The sequence below is a fragment of the Carassius gibelio genome, chromosome B20 (assembly GCF_023724105.1).
Source record: "Carassius gibelio isolate Cgi1373 ecotype wild population from Czech Republic chromosome B20, carGib1.2-hapl.c, whole genome shotgun sequence".
Classification (NCBI taxonomy): domain Eukaryota; kingdom Metazoa; phylum Chordata; class Actinopteri; order Cypriniformes; family Cyprinidae; genus Carassius; species Carassius gibelio.
This window is the reverse complement of record NC_068415.1, coordinates 24,098,980-24,113,604: the sequence shown is the minus strand read 5'-3', so window position 1 is coordinate 24,113,604 and position 14,625 is coordinate 24,098,980. Positions and strand designations below refer to the sequence as shown.

Genomic DNA, 14,625 nt, shown 5'->3' with positions numbered 1-14,625 from the left:
GTATTACTCTTGTAAAAATTTTCCATCATTTCAGAAATTAATACACATGCAAATTACAGCAAAGTACAACAGTTACTGTACGTTGCTCAACAGTGGTCAGGAAGGATTTAAACATTAACATTTTTAAAGGATTTCTTGTTTTAAAATAAGAGATGTGGATTCAGATGACAATAAAATCACCAACTACCCCCTGTGAATACTGAAAATTTAACTAAATTTATGCATTTAACCGACGATTTTATCCAAAGCGACTTACAGTAGTGCATTCAGGCTATCAATTTCTTCCTATCATGTGCTCCCAGGGAATCGAACCCCCAACCTTGCACTTCATATCGCAATGCGATACCAATTGAGCTACAGGAAAAAAAAAATTGAATTTGAAAATAACAATTACTGTCCGAATGTTGCTATAGACTGTGACTGAGCATAAGGCGAAGAGATATAACTGAAGGAGTAGCTATAATATCAGTGCTCAGTCAGTTGCTGGTGGTAATGTATTTTGGTTGTGCTAGACCTCTTATTCCTGTCAGACCAGGAAGTCCAGCTGGTCCTAGGGGCCCCACATCACCTTTCTCACCCTTTGGTCCTGCTGGCCCTGAAAAGCAGATAAACAACATTTAAAAACTGAACACAAAACTGAAAAAGTTTAATTACAGGCTCTTGATTCACCCAACAACAGACTTCTTTATTATCACCTAGACTAGCAGACTCTGTTCCTTTTGTTTAGTCTTATTTGTATAATCCCGGACACGTTTACACAGCTCTTTGGAGTGAGTGTGTGTGTGTGTGTGTGTGTGTGTGTGGAGTATCAATGGAAGGAGGTCTTCTGTGGAGACATTTGAATAAAATGACTTTTACTTAGATCTTTAAAAATGATGTGTTGTTTCTTTTTTTCATGCTATATTACTCTGTCCCATGATTATAAGTATTACATTCACAAGTTGATTTCCGCTGAACTGTTACTCTGTAATGCTTTCAAATGTTTGTTTGAGCATCACAAGCAGCTCGTCACAGCAACACTGACTCAACCAATTGATCTATCGGTAAGCCCCTGCTCTCGAACGGAGATGAGCCAATAATAGTCGAGTATCAGTTGCATGAGGAGGAACCCAGACATTTGTAGGTTTCAGCGCCATAGAGAGACATTGGTAAAAATTGGTATGATAGTGTTTATGCTAAAAATGTAAAAACTATGTCCCTGTGGTACTTGTAACATACTCTACATACTCTAAAAAAGCATGACCTTTTAACTTTTTATGAGTGAGGTTTACACAAAGACAATTTTGAGAGGATAAGCTCTACTTGGAACATGTCAATAATAACAGTAATTATAGCAATAATAATACAACTATAAATTATTACTTAAATTATTAATTTAAATGTTTTATTATTATTATTATTATTGAATTAGTGTTTTTTTTATTGTGTTTCTAGAAAACACATTGACTTGTCTTATGTCAGATTACAGTACAGATTGCATTACAATTGGTTTGTAAGAGGTTGTTTTATCCATTACTTTCACTGAGTTTTGTTGCATGTACATCACTCCAACCTGCAGTTACCGCAAACTATCTCTAACATCTCATGTTCAAGAACTGGCACCTGGCCAGTATGACATCATCACTCATTCTCAACATCAAAATTAGCACATAAGACTAAAACATGTCTGAACATTACAAACAAAGTTAGTAAAACCTGCAACCCCCCCCCCCCCCCCCCCCCCAAAAAAAAAACCAATCACATTAAAACCAGAAAGTAAGACCGTGTAATTGATTTTTTTCCTTTACAATAACACAAACCAGCATGATTCCTAGAAACACACATGCATTAGCTATAGAATAAATTAAATACACATAAAAAAAATAAAATAATAATAATAATTCATACAATCTTAAATGTCATTGGACACTGGAAGTTCCACTCCTCGTATACTGAATATTACACACTGTTGAAGTCACACAGCAGACACTGATTGTGGAAGTTTAGAAGAGGATATTTTATGATAAATCCCTCGATTTCAACAGCAAAAAAATATCAAATCACACCGGTGAATCATCAGGGCAGTCAAGAAAGTATGTTAGAGAACACATATGCAGAGAAAGTTTCCCATACAATCAAACACTGCTGAACCACGATAGTGTGATGCATCCCTGCAGAAATTAACTTGCAAGTTGCATTTCCGTTGTTTCAACAGTATAGAACTGCTTGTTAATGACAGTTGTTTATTAATTCCCCACTGGTGGTAGAGTAATAATTTCTGTTAAATGTCTCAAAATCAAGTTAATGTGTTAATTATTATAGCTTATTTTCATTGGCCATCAAAAAGAGCCATTTCTTTTTATTTTTGAATCACTTTTACAGTACATGCACTATTTAACTGGCAGACACTTGTTTCCTGTATGTGCAGCTTTAACTCATGCTGCTGTAAGTAGCAAACATTCTCAACTGTGTATTGCGTAACTTTGAGCTGTTTCTTTCCCTTTTGTGTACTCATCAAAACATTGCATTACACACACACACAGGGAGCTCCATGGGTGTATTGGTTTTTAAACAGTATTATCTATCCCCTTTCCCTAACCATACACCTAAACCTAACCCTCACCAAAATTTTTCCTACAATAGAAATATAACGGCATTACTATACCTTCTGGGACATCTGGTCCTCATCCTGTAGTGAATACCAGGAATACACACACACAGACACATAAATACAGTACATACACTGTATAACCTGACAAGTCACTTAACGTAACCATTTGAGTAAAAACACTGCCTTGGCTTAAACCATGTAAGTTTTAAAACGTTGCAATTAATAATTAACTGATTAATTAAGTGATAATTAGGCATTAGTGATGAACACCTGCTGTTAACAAACAGAATCCCTGAAGAAAAGAGAGAAAAGAACTACAACTGACTTCAGCCATCAATTGATGATTGTCATCATAAATACAGGTGCTGGTCATATAATTAGAATATCATCAAAAAGTTGATTTCACTAATTCCATTCAAAAAGTGAAACTTGTATATTAATTCATTCAACATAGACTGATATATTTCAAATGTTTATTTCTTTTCATTTTGATCATTATAACTGACAACTAAGGAAAATCCCACAGTATCTCAGAAGACTAGAATATTGTGAAAAGGTTCAATATTGAAGACACACTCTAATCAGCTAATTAACTCAAAACACCTGCAAAGCCTTTAAATGGTCTCTCAGTCTAGTTCTGTAGGATACACAATCATGGGGAAGACTGCTGACCTGACAGTTCTCCAAAACACGATCATTGATACCTTGCACAAGGAGGGCAAGACACAAAAGGTCATTGCAAAAGAGGCTGGCTGTTCACAGAGCTCTGTGTCCAAGCACATTAATATAGAGGCGAAGGGAAGGAAAAGATGTGGTAGAAAAAGTTAACAGGCAATAGGGATATCCGCACCCTGGAGAGGATTGTGAAACAAAACCCATTCAAAAATGTGGGGGAGATTCACAAAGAGTGGACTCCAGCTGGAGTCAGTGCTTCAAGAACCACTACACACAGACGTATGCAAGACATGGGTTTCAGCTTCACATTCCTTGTGTCAAGACACTCTTGAACAACAGACCGCGTCAGAAGCGTCTAAAGACAAAAAGGACTGGACTGATGCTGAGTGGTCCACAGTTATGTTCTCTGATGAAAGTAAATTTTCCCAAAGTCCCAAAGTCTGGAGGAAGAGAGGAGAGGCACACAATCCACGTTGCTTGAGGTCCAGTGTAAAGTTTCCACAGTCAGTGATGGTTTTGGGTGCCATGTCATCTGCTGGTGTTGGTCCACTGTATTTTCTGAGGTCCAAGGTCAACACAGACATTTACCAGAAAGTTTTAGAGCACTTCATGCTTTACCAAGTTTTACCAACTTTATGGAGATGCAGATTTCATTCTCCAACAGGACTTGGCACCTTTGTGTAATGTAATCTGTGTGTAATGAATGAATATAATATACAAGTTTCACTTTTTGAATGGAATTAGTGAAATAAATCAACTCTTTGATGATATTCTAATTATATGACCAGCAACTGTACACTACAACTACTGATCAAATTGTCTCTTAGCTTTTGTGTTTCAGAAACACATAGTTATAACAGCCTGAAAAAAAACTAAGACATAGGTCAAAGGCCAAGAGCCCAACTAAAGCAAACAGTGATCTGCTTTTGATTTTAGTAAAATTTTATAATTGAAACATTAAAAAGGAACAAAACATACCTTGTAATACAGTTAAGTTTTGGAGTGCCACGGATTGCTCCCATGCTTTTAGCCTCAGATCTTTGGTGATGACATTCAGCACTTCGATCTCATTCCTGAGCTGCTCTTCCAGGTGTAACTGTGTGATCCTCATGCTTGTGGTGTCATGAGACACATTCCCAATCTTCTCCTGCAGTTCACAGATTTTCACCTGGTGCAGACTGACATCTCCACTAAGCGAATGGTTTAATGTCTGTACTGTCCATCCCACCTCCTCCAGACGCTCCTGTAGTGTTTCTACTTTTACCACCATTGTCTTTAAAATTGCATCTTGGCTTCGAATAGAGCCAGCAGCAAAGGCTAATTCTTCTCCCAGTCTGCTGCTGTTCCTCTGGCTGGAGTGGCTGATCATGGCCAGATGGTCCCAGAGTTGAGCCACAGAGTCTGTGGTGTGTTCAGAGAAGGCCTGCAAATCTTTGATGTCACGCTCCAAGCCTTGTGCCAGACGCCCTGCTCAAGTTAGTAACAGAAGTGTGAGGACAGTATTAATCACACTTGCACATGTAAACTAATTTTATGTTGATGTGATGTAAGCTTTGTTCAAAAAATGGGGCAGGGTCAACACTTTAATTAAAAGCAATTATTAATTGAAATGTTGGTACAAATTAGTTAAAGACACTTAATATAAAGTGAGTAAGATGCGTTACAAGCATCTGCCAAATGGATAAGTGTAATTACAAGTTGTTTTGTTATATTACCAGCATTCAACACTCCTTTCACCTTTTCCAATTTTACTTAATCTGTTCATGTTGTGATTACTTAAAAAAATTAATTTAACAATGTGAACTTAATTTAATCTAGTTCATTCAACAAAATAGTGTGTGTTGTCAGCTTTACTTCAAAATTATTTGTTCAGCCAACATAACATTGTTGCATAAAAGTAACGGATTAAAAAAACAATACAGACTGGCATCTCATTGGCTTAGGATTTTGCAGTGTATTATGGGTAATTGTTGCTCTGTCAGCCTCTTGCAGAAGTGTAGCACCATTAGATAGAAATGAGTAATAAGTTGTCAAGTTTGAGTCAATGAACTTGTTCCAATATATTTTAAAACAAAACAAACAAATAAAGAAATGGTTTGAAATGTTATATTGCATTTCAAATATGTTTGTGATATGTTTGATAAACTATAATTAAAAAAAAGTCTGTATGATAAATTGTATTGAGCAGTTGCACTCTGATTGATTGATTTGGTGTTATTGACATTAAATCCTACAGTCAAACTTATCTCACTAAATTAAGAATGAACATGTAACAAAAAAAAAAAAAAAAGCAAATGAGTTTAATGGAAATGATAATATCATGTTTAACCAACACATCTATTTTATGTTCAAATAACATGATAAAGGTTGGTTGACTTAACTTGGTTTAGATGGAATATAGGTGGCATGATTAAATCATGTTCATCCAATTAATTTTTTTTTTTTTTTTGAGTGTAATTTCATGACATGCTCAATCTCATTTTGACAGAGAAACAGTAAGATTTTTTTTTTCAAAGAGCAATTTGTGTGCTTCATTGCAAGCAAGAAAGTGCATCTATGTGTACAAAGCAATTAACCCAGTCAATGTCACAAAATGTCTTATTCTTTAAGTGACCAAGAAGTAGTGCAGAATATAATATCATTTATTATTTTACATTTTAAAATTTAGTTAAAATCATTCCAGATTTTCCGTTGTTTAATGTATCATAAAGCATTTAAACAACTAATAATTAAAAACACATTGTATGAATTCAATTTAACTTAGTTTTTTAAAGAAAAAACTCTTCTCCCATATAACAAATCATCATCACTTACAAGTATTTCACATTAATGAAAAGAGTTTTGCTCCTAATTACTGCTTATTTATAGTAAGAAAGGTAGCATGTTATAGAATGTTATGTTTGGGCATTGGTTACGCTTAAGGGATCCAGAATATGGTCATGCAGAATAAAGCATTAACACGTGCTTTGTGAGTACTAATAAATAGCCAATATGCTAGTAATATACATGCTACTAAGCAACAAGTTAATAGTGTATAGTGTAGCTCAGTGGTTCCCAAACCTGTCCTGGAGTACCCCCAACACTGCACGTTTTCTTTATCTCCCTAATTAAACACATCTGATTCAACTCATCAGCTCATTAACCCATATTATAATGAGCTGATGAGTTGAATCAGATGTGTTTAATTAGGGAGATAAAGAAAACGTGCAGTGTTGGGGGTACTCCAGGACAGGTTTGGGAACGTAGCTTAATCTAAAGTGTTACCTTGAATCTGACCAAATTTACTAAACAGGGCAAATTAAAGTGGACCTCAATACCATAAAAACGCAGATAGTTCTGCGGATGATCTACTGACAATGCACAGTTTAAAAATGGCAGACGAAACTCACATCCATAATCACTAATGCAGTGTACCAAGAGCAGGTTTGTCAAGTGAAAAATTGGTGAAGATGCTTTTTTACTAGTAAAGTGACTACTGCAAACCTTAGTAAATCATTTCATTTAAATACTGTCCTCCCATAAATTTAACATCAGAAAGGGACACTCCTTTGGCCCTTAGCCTTCTAATGCAGTTTCATGTAAAAAGTACGAACCCACTGTTCAATTTATTCTGACAACTAAAATTGTTCATTAAGACTCAACACTAAATTATAAAGTTAACTTCCATTTGAAAAATGAAAGCAAAAGGATGATTATGAAATAATGTTGTGACAAAATGTTCAGGAACTGTTGCTTCAGCTCATTTTGTAATTTGGAACTATGCTATTGTCTACTACAGCCAAAAGGTACGAAAACTACATTGCCTGAAAAAAAGAATCTGTGGAAAAAAACAGTGGTCCCTCAATATGATATTACAACAGTGGGTGTCAATATGATTTACAGTTCTACTTACATTTTCAAAACCTTTACTTTTTTTAATTAAAAAAAAAAAAATTATATTTAACACACAAATCAAAGAATTACACACACAAAATGCGAGAAGCCAAAATGAAGCACTGCATTCAAAATATCACAAAATAACAAGCAAACAACTTTGCAAACAGCTTTACCATAATATAATATTTTTTGATAGATCATATACAAATAGTTTTTAAAAACCTTAAGGTCTTCTTTCATAAACTACATTTAGGTACCAGACGGTAAATTTCACGGTAAATACGATGGCAAGATTAAAACTGATTTTTCTTTTTTTTAATGTAAGCATTTGTCGTGTGAATACAGTATTACTGTGTACAAAAGAAAAGAAGTACATCAAGCATGTGTAATTGTGTAGATGTGTCTTCATAGGCCTGTTCTGAAGCATGATTGGTTGGTGTTCAGTGAAGCACATGTGAGGAGTTAGTGATGAATTAGTGTGGCATTTTGATTGGTTGTGTTTGAGAAAGGAAATCAAGATACCGTATTTTTCAGACTATAAGTCACACCTAAGTATAAGTCGCATCAGTCCAAAAATATGTCATGACGAGGAAAAAAACATATATAAGTCGCACTGGACTATAAGTCGCCTTTATTTAGAACCAAGAACCAAGAGAAAACATTACTGTCTACAGCCGCGAGAGGGCGCTCTGTGTGTTCAGTGTAGACTACAGGAGCACTGAGCATGTTTTCTCTTGGTCCATTCTCTCGGTTCATGTTAAATTAATTTTGATAAATAAGTCGCACCTGACTATAAGTCGCAGGACCAGCCAAACTATGAAAAAAAGTACGACTTATAGTCCGGAAAATACAGTACTTCCTGTTAGATATTTGAGTATAACATAGAGAATTATGTGTTGTGCAAAAAGTGTCAGCTTTCAGAAATTGTGTCAATTAACGATTTTGTATGCAAGCAGTTGAAAAAAAAATGTATGTGGACCTTTTTACGATTTTGTGCTGTGATGTGGAAAACGTCAATAATGAGGTTAAAAAAAAAACAAAAAAAAAAAAAAAAAAAACACCTGAAATATTTCAGTCAGTGAGCTTGCTTAACATTTATCACATTCTGTGTTTGCTCTAAACTGGTCCTGAAGCATCCTATCAGATTTAAGAGTCTTCATGGGTCCAGTGATTACTTCAACCACTAGTCAGTGATGTCGGAAACAATCGACTACTTAGAGTTTTCAAGTACGACGTGATTTTTAGGACTACAATATTGTGTGTAGCTGTTACTTTCTATGACTTAATCTATGTTGCATGTAAAATTAAAATATGTAATATTTAGGGGTGTGCCTGAAGCTGAATACCTCATTCGGAATGGCATGGATAAATGCTTCAAAAAGGAATAACAGACCAGGAATAATTGTGTCTGAATATTCGGCTGAGGCGGGCACAATCTGGTATACGCTAGATAACAGTTGAGCCAGGAGATAAGCGCAATATTAAACACTTAAATTTAAACAAGAGCTTGGCAAGAGTAATATCACCTACAATTATACACCATACACATTCTATTATATGTATATATTTAAAAGGCAATGATTTAAATCTTAGGCTACAATATGACACTAATGAATGGAATAAGTACATAGCGCTCACCAAACAGCCGTGTAGTGCATCTCAGTAGCCGAGTTTCCACTGTCGGGCCTAAAGCGGGCGTGCTAGTGCGTGCCAGGGCCAGTCGCGTTTCCACTGTCACTTCCGGGGCTTGATCGTGCCTCGTCCGGGCTTCCTCTGGGCTAATGGCCAGGGTTTTTTGGCCCGACGGAAACCTTGGGCCAAAGCGGGTCAGCTGGGGCTAGAGGAGTGTTTATGAACAAAGGCGGAGTTTCTCCACATCTGGAGAACGTCAACGCGGATCATTTCAGTAAGATAACAGCATTAAAGACTTTTTAAAATAAGCTGAGCTCAAAACTCAGCAGGAGTGTTTGAAATAACTTGATCCAATGTGGATTATGATCACCATACAAGGCAGAAATATTTATAAGCGATGCAAAAGACTATGCACGCTAGGCATTAACATTACCATAGTAAACATGGTAAATATGACCGCTTGAAGAAATCGGATGTAAGCTTCTTATTCCCTGTCACAATCGTGCACTTATTTAGTAACATATTTTATCCGTCATAAGTCTCGTCTAATTTTTGTTCGGGAGCTTTTATAAAAATATATAAATTATTATTCTTTCTAAATGTGATGTAAAGGCGACTGTGACTTCAAATAAACAGAAACAGACTCGACTGAATAGGAGACTATGTTCATAACATTTTATTTCTGTGCGACTAATTTTCCATCCTGATAAATTAATTCATTATGATAAATATAACACTTCTTATAGTAAAACAATGATGCTTTTGGATTTAAATATTTAACAAAGCATGCAAACAAACAGAGGTTTTTATCATCTTCGTTTTGTTATCACGCTAGTTCCAGTGACTTATTTCTTATTAGTTTTCTGATAACTACTCATTGTTGGTGAAATGATGAGGTTGCCTGAAGTTGTTCCTGAGAGGCATGTAAAGGTGTGTTTTAGTGAAGCACAGCGGAGCTTCAGGCCCTGACTGTGTAAACCCAGCGCTATTCTGGCCTCGGTGCTACTGGCCCGAGACTATTAAGCTGTGTTTCCACCGCAGGAACTTTACCCAGGAACTAGGGACTTTGGCCTGGTACTTGGTGTATTTCCACCGCAGGAACCAGGAACTAAATAAAGTTCCGGGTAAAAAAATGCCCCTCAGAAAGTCCCTGCTGGCGAGGTGGTACTTTTTCAAAGTTCCGGAACTTTCGGGGGCGGGACTTGGGCACTAAACATCCTGATTGGTTGAGTTCACGCAGCATTGGTTGAGTTCAACCACCATTTATTCGGATCATTTTCAAAATATTACTGTTATTGTGTCATGAAATGTCATTTTAAAAGTATTTCAGGCAAGAATGTAGTTGTTTAAAACTCAAATCTGTTGTTTATTTATAAAGACAGCGCCTATTTAAAAATGCGTTTCGCCGATCTCTGAGACGGTGAGCTCCACTCGATCAGCGGGAGTTCAGTCTTCATGTATCCGCCAAGAGCAGCCTCATCTCTGCTAGATCTTCTGATATGTGCCGCTGGCTCCGATGTCTCTTTAGTGGTTAAACATAACATAATTCAGCTGCGGGGTAAATCTAACAGGTTTTCTTTGGCCTGTATTCAATTTATCTATATGTTAAAATGAAAATCAAAAAGGCAAATTTATATAATATTCATTGTAATGGTTGCATATACACATATCCCTGAACTAAGTACATTTCTGCAGCTGTTATTATGCTTAAATGAAAACCAAAGGAGGCAGTGGTATTTTATATCCTATTTCGTTTTATTGTAAATATACAGAGAGGAAAATTACAGGATTCGCGTCGTCGCTGACATCACACTCCCCAGTTGAATGCACGAAGTCAGAACTAACTACCGATGATGCACGTCCAAAATCAGCGTACCTTTTTTTTTTTTTTTTAAATCCGCGGTACTTTGTATTGAGAAATGCACAGACCTACGTCACCAGTCTATTTGCCTAATTTACCCGGTACTTTACACCGTGGTGGAAACGCAGAAAGCAACAGGTCTGGGGGGAAAAACGTTCCTGGGAAAAAAAGTTCCTGGTACAAATGTTCCGGTTAATTTCGGTGGAAACGCGGCATTAGCCTGGACGGCCCGTTAAAAGCCCTGGCTCACACTGACCTGACAGTGGAAATTCGGCTACTAGTCTCTCAAAAACCAAACCAGTTCTCTCTCAAGAGTAGGCTAATAATCAACTTACAGATACAGATACATTTTCTATTTGTTCCAGGTTTGCATCTTTTTATTTTGCTGGTTTGCGTGGCACATCCACATTTGTTTAGTGAAGTAAAAAAACAAAAAAAAAACAAAAAAGGACTCGCTTAAGGACTTCTGCGTAATGAAAATGTGTGCATTGAATTAATTCATTCGTGTTCAAATGATCACTAAAAGTTTTTCATGACATCTCTATACTTGCAAGATAGATATATTTTTAGAAATGAATAATTATTTTAGTTTAATATGGTATACTTGTTCAATGATAGTCATAGTCATAATGGTCTATAGTGACTGTACAGCGATCCACCTGGTTTTATCCGAATGCAGATACAAATAATTTAGTGATTGTTACAGATACAAACACAGATAAAGATACAAATACTGGCTGGTACATGAAAATGTAAATATGTAATGTCATAAATATAAAGTTTTGACAATTTAAATAATTGCTGCATTTGGCTATGAATAAATAAGAGTTTATTGATAAGAACTATTTCATGTCTTTTCATTTACCATGAGTAATGAACCACAAGTAGTCGAGTAACTTGAGTATTTTTTAATGAGCAATCGTCTATCAGAAATCAGTAGTCATACAACCCCTATTGGACACAGACCTGTGCAGAAACGAGAAGTGCAATAAATGTATTACCAGGGCCCGGCTGGAAAACTAAAGACTCACATTTGGACCTGATCGGCACAGGCTCCACAGCTAATTGCTATTAACAAGTTAATGTACAGTTGTGAAAATTAAACTTTCTTTCTTACTTAATGTAAAATTAGCAGCCTTCTTCCCTAAACCTGACCATGGGTTTCTGTAGTGTAGTGGTTTTCACGTTCGCCCCACACGAAAGGTCCCCGCCTGCCATTCCTCCCATACCCAGGTGGCCAGTCTTTAAATATCTCACTGCAGCGGAGGCACTGGGTCAGTGAACATGGCACACGGACACCCTGGTTTTTGTAAAAAATAGGCTAACGATTGCATCATAACCTGCGACTCTCTGTCGCACAGTATAGAAATTACCGTATGGTAAGGAGAAACTTGCAGACAATCTTTTACTGTCTATGAGGTGATCAGGTGGACATGGAGGTATAAAGTCAAGGGAAAAGCCCATAGAGAGTCCATAAAAGCAACGGGACAAAATTATTCAACAACATCTGCAAGATTCGGTGGGTGATTCAGATTTCTCTTGGCACAGCGATTAGAAGACTTACAGGTTGCTCACGTGACATTTAGTTCATCAAGCTCAATTTGAGTCTGCGCAGTACGCTTGACCCCCAGGAAGTGCGTGCTTCTAATTGACTTCACTTGTCTCCGTTGAATCCAATGGGGTCGCTGTGTCCATTTCTTTTACTGTCTATGGCATTAACGCCAGTCAGTACGACGCACATGCGTGTTTACAGTAAATACATATATGTTACTGCGCACGTGTGGTAAACACATACACATACATATGTGACGTCACCACGCTACGGAGTCTGGAGCGAGGAGTACTTGATCAAATCAGACGATCTAGCTGTATCAGTCCCTGATTGGTCTTTATTAATTTTCCCTTCTCACTAAACCCACCTAGTGGTTGATCGTCCCTATGTTTTCAAATTATGTTGGAAAACACAGCCCAAAAGCCACATGTGTATACTATTAACTAGGGCTGAAACGAATCCTCGAGTAAACCTTGCGGGCAAACGTAAAGAGAATGTTGTGGCATGTGTCCATTGCAATATAGAGCTGGCACACCACAACTAGGGCCCTATGATTTCCGCGATGCAGAAAACGCGGAGGGAATTGCGGAATCAATCATAAAAATGGATGTTACAGTTTAACATGGAATGGCAAGGAATTTGCCAAATTTTGAATGAATTAATCAAAAATAGGTCATTGCACTTACATCAAATCATGATATAGACTAATATTTGTAAAAAAAAAGCTGGAACAGTTTATTTAAATATTAATCCTGCATGTTCTGCGTGTCTGTTCATGAATGGAGCAGAAAAGCGACTTCCTTTATCACACACACTGAAGCGCACGTGACGCTCACAGTGATTTCAGCGTCTGCTGTCTCACTAAATAAGGACATGAACACATGAACAACATCTCCAGAACTGCTCTGACAATCACTTCATGAGCATTTGACCGTTTGACTTGAGTAAAACTAGTGTCACATCACATACACAGAACTGTAAAGTTACGTCAACCCATCAAAATAAAAGTCTGGTTTAGTTTAAAGACAAGTATTTGCCAGATATGTATTACTATTGTTCAGCAGAATGTACATACCCTACTACAAAAAAAAAAAAAAAAAAAAAAAAAAAATTCTAACATTATTTTTAAGGTTTAATCACACAACATTTCTTCAATGTTTTATTTTTAATAGTAAATCCCCTTTGTTTACCAAAAAGTTAAGTTTGCTTAATTTTCAATAATTAAAAGATAAATTTAATTAATGTTTTATGTGTTTAATGTTTAATGTGCATCTCAGTAAATGCTTTATTTAAAACCCCAACTGAATGGCACTTAAATGCACTTAATTCATCTGTCAACACTATTGTCATTGTTAACAGTACAAGTACAGACAGAGAAACAATGGGTAATAATTAAATGTTCATTTTTGATGTATGCATTGCATTCTATGCATTTAAAAAATGCATTAAAAAAAAAAAACTGCACAGATTACCCAGAAAAAAACAGCATTAAGGGACCAGTGGACGGAGTTTATTTTTACAGAGCATCAACGGAGTTGTGCAAGTGTTTTTGTTTGTTCCCTGCATTTCGAAGATGCTTGTTTTACAAACAAGGCCCAGTTTGACGACGGATTTGCGTATCGTTTATTTCTTAAGGATGATGCAATCCCAAGGACAAAGGGTTACAATCGTGTGTTGGAACCGCAGGCGGTGAGTAAAACTGCTTCAAATATCTCTGTGTTGTTAACTTAGCTATCGGCGCGTAAGAACATAAAGTAAACAACTTTTTTTTGAAAACTGCACTTTCCACATGTACACCTTAAAAAAAAAAAAAAAAAAAAGACGACAAAGTGGAACTTAGTCATTTTCCAAAACCGCTAAGCAAATATATACAGTTTCAATACATACCACATAGAGACATCGTTGCTGCTGCTCTCGTTAAATTTCAGCCTCTGGATCTGATTCTGGACCATAAATATACGGCTGAATCTGACTGTTAGCCATGGTTTGTTTTTGATGTTTTTTTCCTCACGGTAAAGTCACAGCTTCCAAACGCTCTCAACGCAAAAGCCTATTCGCGCTCGTGATTCTTTAGCTCCGCCCACACGTCATGCCTCCAGCCGCTCGTGTTTTTCTGGGAAAAACGGTACAGACTATCTTTCTCTTATAAATATAATAAAACTAACTTTTTGGAGTTATGAAGGATGCAGTACTACTCTATAGGTACTCAAGATTAACAGGATATTGAGTGAAAACGAGCATTTCACCCCCGCTTTAAGATGACCGCTCTGAATCTGACAGTTAAGGTGGTGTTTGTGTATAATTATTATTTATTTTTTCACCTTATTTCTCAGCTTGCACATTCTTACTTTAATTTTCCAATTTTGCAAGTTACAAAAACACACGCACAGCACTTCCATGATTCATCATCATCAGGGCAGACTGGCTCTAATCATGCCC

At 36.6% G+C, this 14,625-nt stretch overlaps 1 protein-coding gene and 1 pseudogene across 2 annotated transcripts in view; one reads left to right on the top strand and one right to left on the bottom strand.

Annotated features, from left to right (window-relative positions):
- scara5 (scavenger receptor class A, member 5 (putative)) overlaps positions 1 to 14,625 on the bottom strand; it is a 178,562-nt gene that overhangs the window by 14,897 nt on the left and 149,040 nt on the right. For both annotated transcript variants that reach the window (XM_052586179.1, XM_052586180.1), the window contains 2 exons: positions 4,244 to 4,732; positions 515 to 595 (listed from right to left, as the gene is read on the bottom strand). In XM_052586179.1, coding sequence (XP_052442139.1) covers positions 515 to 595; positions 4,244 to 4,732 — 570 coding nt within the window. The remainder of the gene's footprint in view (positions 1 to 514; positions 596 to 4,243; positions 4,733 to 14,625) is intronic.
- Positions 1 to 14,625, top strand: part of LOC127983832 (uncharacterized) — a 329,002-nt pseudogene that overhangs the window by 253,166 nt on the left and 61,211 nt on the right.